Source organism: Poecilia reticulata, linkage group LG11 (genome assembly GCF_000633615.1).
Source record: "Poecilia reticulata strain Guanapo linkage group LG11, Guppy_female_1.0+MT, whole genome shotgun sequence".
Taxonomy (NCBI): domain Eukaryota; kingdom Metazoa; phylum Chordata; class Actinopteri; order Cyprinodontiformes; family Poeciliidae; genus Poecilia; species Poecilia reticulata.
The window spans coordinates 27,921,222-27,930,764 of NC_024341.1; the positions used below are offsets into that span (position 1 = coordinate 27,921,222).

General features: G+C 48.2%; 2 protein-coding genes across 5 annotated transcripts in view; one reads left to right on the top strand and one right to left on the bottom strand.

Annotated features, from left to right (window-relative positions):
* The window catches only part of LOC103473054 (zinc finger and BTB domain-containing protein 22-like), a 5,827-nt gene extending 4,579 nt beyond the window's left edge, over positions 1-1,248 (top strand). The window contains exons 4-6 of the mRNA XM_017307385.1: positions 7-74; positions 127-160; positions 264-1,248. Coding sequence (XP_017162874.1) covers positions 7-74; positions 127-160; positions 264-1,123 — 962 coding nt within the window. The 3' untranslated portion in view covers positions 1,124-1,248. The remainder of the gene's footprint in view (positions 1-6; positions 75-126; positions 161-263) is intronic.
* A 2,353-nt stretch (positions 1,249-3,601) lies between these two features.
* Positions 3,602-9,498, bottom strand: mbpa (myelin basic protein a). Of its 4 annotated transcripts, XM_008422959.2 has the most exons (7): positions 9,069-9,495; positions 8,609-8,704; positions 8,347-8,373; positions 7,044-7,064; positions 5,539-5,622; positions 5,410-5,433; positions 3,674-3,742 (listed from the first exon to the last, which is right to left on the bottom strand). In XM_008422959.2, exons 1-6 carry the CDS (start codon positions 9,198-9,200, stop codon positions 5,431-5,433), a joined length of 363 nt encoding a protein of 120 aa, XP_008421181.1. In that variant the 5' UTR covers positions 9,201-9,495; the 3' UTR covers positions 3,674-3,742; positions 5,410-5,430. The 4 variants fall into 4 exon arrangements, with proteins under 4 accessions (XP_008421179.1, XP_008421180.1, XP_017163112.1 ...); XM_008422957.2 differs by lacking the exon at positions 5,410-5,433 and having other exon boundaries at positions 3,602-3,742; positions 9,069-9,498; XM_008422958.2 differs by lacking the exons at positions 5,410-5,433; positions 7,044-7,064 and having other exon boundaries at positions 3,602-3,742; positions 9,069-9,477.
* Between the last annotated feature and the right edge of the window lie 45 nt (positions 9,499-9,543).

Genomic DNA, 9,543 nt, shown 5'->3' on the forward strand with positions numbered 1-9,543 from the left:
TGAGAGAGAAGGAAGACATGCGGCAAATGTCTCCAGGCCGGGAATCGAACCTGCGAACACCAAGTCCTCAATATGTGGGTTGTGCCTTGCCCCTGTGCCACCAAATCAAATGTCTTTTAAGTTATATTTGATATGTACAGCATTTTGATAACAACTGAAGGTAACATGGTTACTTCAATGGCACCATGTGCCTGGAAAACACATGATACCTTTAAAGGTCAAAGTTCAGCTCTGAGCGTCTCCTCTTCCTGTTTTTCCTGCAGATCTTCGGGTTCCAGGCGGCGCTGAGGATGGCGGGCGTTCCGCTGGGAGGCAGACTCTGGATCTGATGAAGGACAGACTCCAGAGAGACGACCCGTCCTCTCAGGTCCCTGCCGGCGGGCCGGGCGCTCCGGGTCCGCCGTGCGGCTCCTGGCCCGACGAAGAGGAGGAAGATGATGGAGACGTAGACTTGGAGTGCTTCGGCTCGTTCGATGAGATCGAGGACGGGACGGGACACGTCTCCCAGCGTCCTCTGCTGTCCCCAGACTTCAACATGGCGGATGGGAACTGGCCGTCGTCCTCCGCCGCGTTTCCCCCGCCGCCTCCCTCCCCGCCGACGCCGTCCTCCTCGTCCTCGGCGTCCGGCGGCGGCGGCTACGCGGGGAAGGTCCACCTGTGCCACTGCGGGAAGGCGTACACGCTGAAGAGCATGCGGGACCGCCACGTGAAGATGCAGCACCTCAACCTGCGGCCGTTCGGCTGCCCCGTCTGCACCAAGTCCTTCAAGATGAAGCACCACCTGACCAAGCACCTGAAGACCCACGGCGGCCTGCGGCCCTACGAGTGCAGCCTGTGTGGGAAGAAGGTGGTGTGGAGAGACAGCTTCCTGCGCCACCAGGCGCGGTGCCAGAGGCTGGCCTCTGCGGGCGGCGCCACGGCGGCGCAGCTGGAGGACAGATATGGGTTGGGGTTTGATGACGGGGAAGTGTTTGTGGCGGCGGGACAGGTGAAGGTGGAGGACGATGGGATGGGCGGACTGCTGGGCGACGTTCCCGGCATCCTGGGAGCGCCGCCTCAGGATCTGGGCTCTGTTGGTCACGTCTTCAAGGAGGAAGCAGCCGAGCGATTCAGCGAGAGCTAAAAGTGATGAAAGGCTGCAGGAATCCTGAGCTCTGCTGTCAATTTCCTCTTTGGAAATTAATTTGCTTTTTGCACATAAGTTATTAATTTGAACTGAAATAAATGTAGTAAAATGTTTTTCTGTCAGTTTTTGTCTGTGACGTATTCAATCCTTTAATCCTAGGGTCGTCAAGAAACGTCCAAACTGATGGAACAAGGACCAACTACACATATTTAAAAAAATTACATATATAAATACATATTTATGTACTCAAAAGTAAATGGTATATTTGTTTATCTTTACTTTTTCCAATATATATTGGAGAAATATATTCGCATTGAAATTAAATCTGAACCGAATATTTAATTAAGATCTGTTTGCATAAATTAATCAAAAATAAATTATGTATTTTAGGCTTTATTGTACATTTTTAAGAAGCAATTTATGAATATTATAGCATTTAAATATGGATCAAAAATCTATAGAGAGTGACACGTTCTAATAAATTAATGATGCATTTTAATAATGTATTGTTTGGCACTCTTCAGCCTCCGTAGAGTCAGTTTAGTGGTAAGCTTTGAAATTTCCCGTTGTTCTGAGGACCAGCTGCTCATAGAGGAGCCATGTTGGGCTGACTTCCTGGAGGCGGAGCTTCAGAAAGAGCAGGAGCTTCTTAAAGAGACAGCGGCCCAATTTCAAGGAGTTAAATTAGGAAGTCAAATTTATTTTTTTAAAGGTTTTGTTGGCTCTAGTGGCCTTTATTTGAAAATAGTTCGACAGGAAAGAGGGACATGAGAGAGAAGGAAGACATGCGGCAAATGTCTCCAGGCCGGGAATCGAACCTGCGAACACCAAGTCCTCAATATGTGGGTTGTGCCTTGCCCCTGCGCCACCAAGTCAAATCTCTTTTAAGTTATATTTGATATGTACAGCATTTTGATAACAACTGAAGGTAACATGGTTACTTCAATGGCACCATGTGCCTGGAAAACACATAATACCTTTAAAGGTCAAAGTTCAGCTCTGAGCGTCTCCTCTTCCTGTTTTTCCTGCAGATCTTCGAGCTTCAGAAGGAGCAGGAGCTTCTTAAAGAGACAGCGGCCCAATTTCAAGGAGTTAAATTAGGGAGTCAAATTTATTTTTTTTAAGGTTTTGTTGGCTCTAGTGGCCAACAAAACCTTGGTACAAACATATTTATTTGGTACAAAAGTTACTTTGTGTTTAGAAAGTTGACCATGAAAACCATCCAACAAGCCAAATGACCAAATACTCTCTAACCAGCTAACCTGCTAGCTGTTCAACCAAAAGGCCAGCTAACCGAAACGACCCAGGCACCAAACCAACTGGTTAATCTAACCAATGGTTGTAATTTATACGTTAAATTGTAATTGGCATTTAGTTTGTATTCATGTCATTATTAGGACTTTGTGTTTCTTCCTTTCATTCTTGAATAAACCAGAAAACACATTAGAGGGATAAATTCCACACATGCTGATGTTTTTACGCCTTTATTCTTGTTAATATTCACGATTTTCTGCTTATAGTGAGTGAAAACATGACATTTAAGATTAGAACATCACATCAGACCAATAAAAATACTTTTAGTGCAGAAATGTGGGTTTAATGAAGGACGTTTAACACCTGCTGACAGACGAGCCTCATCAGAATATTCTGATTTACTGAGATGTAAGTCAATATTCCTGACCTAAACCACCGCAGACACCGGTTGGTGTAACTCCTGGTATGAAAACACAGAGTTTCTGGTTTTAATCTGGGTTGGATATTTATTTTTTCTATCTGCAGGTGTTGCTTTCTGCCTCTCCTCCATAATCTAGCTAACTTTTTTCCACATAATTTAAAGATAATTGACCATGTATGCAACAAACAGGCCGGTTGGAGTGAAGCCACATTTACTGACCGTTTGTTAAAGACGAGACGGGACGAGTTTCTGCCACGATGCACAGCCGTTTCACGTGAACACCAGGAGGATAAATGGATATTTACAGTGTTTTTTTCTGTTAGAGCAAACTTAAGAAAAACAAATGGGATTATTTAGCACTTGAACCCAACATGCTGCCCTACAGTTCTGATCTCCTCCCTCTGTCTGAAACCTCTTGACTCACTTGCGGTTGAACCATCTTCTCCTGAAAACCTTCGTTAGGACGCACCCGATTATCACGAGGTTAAGAGTTAGTGCGGTGCAGTGGAAAGGGCCACGCAGAAACATGAAGCTGCTTCAAATCTTATTTGGCGCGTGAAGAGGGATGGAGTTCTGATTAAAGCTAAACATCGGCGACGGCAACGACGCGTCACTCAGGCAGGAAACGAGACGCAACGAACCCGACGGCGACGGGAAGCAGGACGGTTCAGAAACATTCTTTAGAAGCGACAAAGTCAAACTTTACTTTTCTCCAGATTTTACAAAAATCCGTGTCTCAGTCTGGAGACGCGCAGCTGCGTTAGTCGGTTAACGGTTGTTGAGGTTGTGGGTCTGACTCCTGGGGGTCCGCCTCTCCTTCCTGGTGGTGTTCCGGTCCCGTCGGATCGAAGCGGTGGAGGTCGGCGGCGGCGGCAGCGGCGGCGGAGAGCTTAGAAGATGGTGCTCCAGCGTTTTGGGGGTGGACGGGACTTGGTTTCTCCCTGGAGAGACGGAGAGAGGAAGGTTAAAAACGGTCATTTTCTCCGGAAAGACCGGATGTCAGAAGCTGTTTGAAAACGGATGGATGATGGATATTTGCATCTACAGTCATGGGGATCAGAAAGTCCACAATCTTTCCAAAAGGACCAATATTTATCAACAAATGTCGCATTTCAGGCAGGTTGAGATCTGGGCTTTGAGTAGGCCATTGAGTTTGGGATTATTGACCTGCTGATGACCCAACGTTGGCCAATCAGTGGCTACAGTACAAGCCCCGCCCCCTTTTCCATTTGTGTAGAAAGCCCGGTTCGCTTGCTGAGGTGTGAATGGAACCAAAAACACGAACTCTGGTCTGCCTACCAACCTCGGTCTGGGTTTGGTTGAAGTGAACTCTGATGCGCTTCAAATCCACATGTGAACGCCAAGTGGTCTAAAGCAGAAATCTGGACTACAACGCAGGGCATTCTGGGTAAATGCAACCCAAACAAACATGCTAGCCTAGCGCTAGCGAGAGGAATGGCTCGTGGTCTTTAGCCAAAGACTAAAGAGAAATCTGCTGAAATCTGACGCCTCCATTTTAGTTTCCATTTGGTGAAGAAGGAAGTTGTGCTCAGTGACTCCAGATGCTTTTGTTTCCTTCAGAGGTTCGTGGTGCAGCGCCCCTACAGGCCAGGAGGGGAACAGGTTGAAAAATGTTGCACCTTTTGGTCTAAAATCGAACAGCTGGGAGAAAATACCTGTAACTATTTTCTCTGAACCTTAAACCATCAACATCAACAGGTTAGACCTGCTGCCTCTTCATATTTATCTGTGTGTGTCCAGGTGAGGCGCTCCAGGCCCTCAGATGCCGTCTTGATCCAACTCACCTGGACCAAAAGGTGAAAGTTCCCCAGAGCGCCGATGATCTGCTTTTTGAATCAGGTCTGTAGAAGCAGAGAAACATGTAAAGTTTCAGGTCTGGAGTTTGACACCTGCGTCCTTCCTGTCCTGGAAAACCATCATTCCTCCTCCACCGTGCTTCTCAGCTGGTCTGCTGTGTTTCCTCCGTTTTGGTCCATTGTCTCCTCTCTGGTCTCATCTGCTGCTAACCTCAGTCCGGCGGCCATCTTGTTTCTGGACTGAAGAAGCTTCCTCCTTCAGTGTCTGACCGCTAAGCGGCTAACCGAGAGTTTCTCTGAGCTTCATGCTGAGATGTTCACTTCTTGGAATGTTTGTCTTCATGTAAATTATTTTTTTTCCCATTTAATTTTATTTATACTTTTAATTTTTCACATTTTAAAAATGTTTTTTCTTCAACAGTTTTGTATTTTTAAAGATATTGTTGTAATAATCTTCCCCTCCGGAGAGTGATGGACTCATCCGGGTGGTTTGGGGATGACCTTCGACCTCTCCCAGTCCGAGGCCCTTGCTGATGGTTTTCCACCCTGACGTTGCGTCGGCACAAATCCGGAACAAACCGCTTAATCCAATCCTACGAGGAAGGGTGCACTTACTTCATTGTTTACTTCCAGAAGGACTGGAAGATCTCTAGAACCTTCTGAATGAAACGGGGTGTACTTTCTTTCCCCATGGCTGCGTGGCGTTTCAGCGTAAGATGCTGCTGCTGCTGCTGCAGCTTGTTAGGTGGTGATGATGGTGGTGATTTAAAGCTGCTGGTGAAGCTACTCACTGATCTGGGACGGCGTCGGCGTCACTGATGCGTTTGCGTGAATAACAGACAGGAAGACGCGGGTTTGAAGCCCAGACTCACGGGGAGAAAACAGAAACTTTACAGCAGGCAAACGTGCGGGCAGCTCACCAGGTTGAAGATCCTGGACAGCGTGCTTTGCTCTCTGCGCCTCCGGACCGGCGACTTCGTGCTCTCGGTTCGCGACGCAGAGGCCTGGAGAAAGAGCCGAGAGCACAACCTGACGTATTCATCCACTTATCGCATGAACAGAAGGAAACGGAAACTTTCTGGGCATTAGTGGGATATCTACGGAAGCAGCTAATGCTAATCCAGTAGCTGCTGCTACTGGATGCTACTGAAACCATCCGTCCATTTTCTAACACTCTTGTCCCTCAGTGGGTCAGGAGGAGCTGCTGCCTCTCCAGCTAACGTTCCAGGTGAGAGGCGGGGTCACCTGGACAGGTCACCAGTCTGTCGCAGGGCAACACAAAGACACACACACACACACACTCACACCTAGGGACAATCTGGAGAGGCCAATTAACCTGACAGTCATGTTTTTGGACTGTGGGAGGAAACCGGAGTACCTGGAGAAAACCCACCATGCAGGGAGAACATGGAGACTCCATGCAGAAAGACCGGGAATCGAACCCAGAACCTTCTCTACAAGCTCTACCCACTGCACCACTGTGCAGCCCCCTTTAAAGCGAAACCATCAGCAGGTTTTCAGTTTGTTCGTTCTCCACACCAAAGACGTGCGTGAAGCCCGACATGTTTCAGTTACAAGGATTTCTTTCTTAAAATGAGATTCAAAACGTGTCAAATTGAGTTTGAGACGAGTTTTATGTCTAATAAGAAGCTTTTCCACTTTAGACCAAAACTGAGCTGAGTTTTATCTCTTATGACGAGTTTTTTTTTTTTTTTTTTGCTGTTCCTGAATCCATTTCTAATATCTGGCAGCTCAACATTTCCGTAGATTTTCCAGGCGCTGAGCTGAACTTTCTGACTACATTTAACGAATTTCAGAAAACAACACCCACTGCTGAGTGGCACCAGGTTTCTTCTGTGTGAGGATGTAAATGTTTAATATTCTGGCTCAGATGTTTGGTGCCTCTGCTGCAGCAGCGTTTGAACTTTCGCTGCAGCAGAATAACGAGGGGAAGAAAAACACCAGCGTTCGTCAGGAGGGAAAGAAACGGGAAGATGGGGGATGAGACAAAAGTCCAGAGCGCTGAGAAACGGCCGTCAGATCGCTCTGGGAGAGGAAACGACACGGAGGGAGGGTGGGCGAGTTATTTCTGGCACAAAGGAGGCGGAGGAGTTACACAGAGGATGAAGAAGAGGAGGAGGAGGTGTTTACCGGGTCATAAAGAGCCGAGCGGTTTCATCCAGAAGCAGCGAGTCGCTCTGGATGGAGGAGAGAGGATTGTTCTCAAACCCAACAGAACCGTCTGTTAATCGATCAGTGTGTGAGTGAAGTTTCTGAGTCACGAGGTCCCGCCGGGCGGAAAAAAGATGGCCGACAGGGGGGGACGGAAAGCGGGAAACGGGGGGGCGCGGAGGTTAGCGAGTTCTCCACAGGCGGGTTTAATCAGGGGGTCACTGCACATGCTCAGTGAGGCAGGGTCACGTACCAAACCCAAGACTTCTCTCCACTGGACATGAAAGAGAAACAAGACAGTGAGGTCAGAAACGGAACCGGGTCGGAACCAGAACCGCCGACAAATCAACTCGCCACATAAACGGAGCAGGTGTTACCCTGGATGTTTGGATCCTACGGCTGAATTCACACCAGGAAGTCCGGTCCGGTTGGTGAGGTGTGAGCGCTAACCGACCTCTGACCTCAGTCTGGGTTCGGTCAAAGTGAACTCTGGTTCTGTTTGAATGTGAACACCAACCGGTCCAGAAACCGCTCCAAAAGCAGGAAGTGGTCTACAGAGCAGGGCATTCTGGGTAAATCCAACCAAAGCTAACGTGCTAGCCTAGCGCTAGCAGCAGAAATGGCTCCTGGTCTTTAGCCTAAAGAGAAATCCTCCAACTGCAGCACATTGCATTCTGGGTAAATCCAACCAAAGCTAACCTGTTAGCCTAGCGCTAGCAGCAGAAATGGCTCCTGGTCTTTAGCCTAAAGAGAAATCCTCCAACCGCTAAAATCCTCCATCTTGTTCCCATCTGGTGAAACAGGAAGTTGCTCTCAGCGTCTTCAGAGGTTTTTGTGTCGTTTCCTTCAGTGGTTCTTGGTGCAGCGCCCCCACAGGCCAGGAGGGGAACAGGTTGGTTTGACTCAGACGTTCTGGTCCCAGTAGAACCGGGCCTACCGGGCCATCAGGAAGGAAAACCATGACACCGTTTTGCCTGGTCTTATGTGTGACAGTAAATGTGAATTTTTGTATAATTACTTGACTTCAGGCTCAGGCAGCATGTAGAAAATAAATCCTGATTATTGAACTTGATGCTTTTGATCATTTTCGTGGAAAAATGCAGGATCTGTTGATTTTTGCATGAATTTCCATGATGGCACAAACCTGGAGGGACAAACGAAAACTAAACCCAACAGCTGCCTGACTGCATGCATGTCACCGACATGCTGCTGCTGCAGCCGCTGCCTCTGTTCTTCGCTCGGCATGACCACCATCCAGCCCTCTGAGGCTCCTGCAGAGACCAACCCCGTTTCTGCCGCCTGCTGTTTCATCAAACTAAACTTGTGATGTGATGTTAAGAAACTGAATCTGCTCTGCAACCGTAATTCCTGCTGCGTTTTCACCAGAAGCTACTTTCTGGAGCGTCATAAATGTTTACATTTTGATGAAGAACTCATGTGGTGCATTCTTTAAAGCTGCCAGCAGATGGCAGTGAAGCCAGAACTGCTGAGCTTCTTCTTCAGAGCGTTTCTTTCCCCCTTTAGCTGAATGCGAGGAAACAAAAAGTGAGACTCACCGTGGATTTAGGAGGCGGGGAGGAAACCTGCAGGAGAAACAACAACAACAGCAGCGTGACTGACTGACCCGGGCAGAGAAAACACAGCAGCTCTGAAGGACGTTTTCAGTTTTAGTAAGCAGGATGTGAAGGAATCAAGCAGGAGCTGCTGGGGAAAAAATGCAGGAACTTTCCAGAAATGGAGTTTCTGTTGGGATGCAGATCAGGATGAAGCTTTGATGTGGAAGCAGAGAAGCTGAGTGTGATTTACGGCGAGACTCACGAGGCTCCTGAAGAAATGCAGCACGGCGTTTTCATTGGTCCGGCGGCGGGCAGAGGGCTGCTGGGGCGAGGCGGCCAGGTGACCCCTGAACGAGCCCTGGAGGTCGGACAGAGGTCAGAGGTCAGAGTGGAGCGACGAGCTTCCCGTCGCAGGAGCTCAGTCAGGCTGAGACGACTTGGTCGTATTTACAGAAAACTAAGGATGTTTTAATCAGTTTCATGCGTTTTTATTGGCTGCATAAATGTTTAAAATCATGATTTATAAATTAAAACCTAATTTATCGTGAACTATAATTACTAAACTAAGTGCTGAAAATAAAACCTTTTAAAATTAAAACTGCACCAACGTCAAAAATTAAAGGTAATAATTATCAAACAAGTTCTTTGATTTCCAAAAAAAACCCCCAAAACTGGAAGATTTCTATGATAAAGTTTAGTGGAAGGAAGAGCTCCAGACTCACCTTGCTCCTCTTCTTCTTCTCTCCTCCAAACAGTTTGCTGAGCTGATCCATCAGACCGGGACTCTTCTTCTTCTTCTTCTTCTTCTTTCCAAGCCCGAAGCTGCTCTGCCCCGAGGTGCTGGCTGTAGCCATTATATGTGCCGCGGAGGGTTCTGGTTCTGATCCGCCGCCCACGCTGCCGCCACCCAGCTCTGCCGCTCCCTCAGGGAGTGTTCAGCCCGTCTGACGCGGCCGGGGCGGGCCGGGCCGAGACAGCTGGTTCTGGTTCTGGTTCTGGCTCCGGTCCAGACATTCTGTGTCAGTCGCTGCCGCCCTCACGGGTCGGGCTATTGTTCCTCATCCATCTGCCTCAGCCGGCCGCCGAGGACAACAAGGGTCATCTCTGAGGCTGAACCCGATGCGAAGGAGCACTGAGAGGCCATTGTTGCGCCGCCCTCAGACGCTTTGCTAAGCGAGAAGGACCCAGATGAAGGCC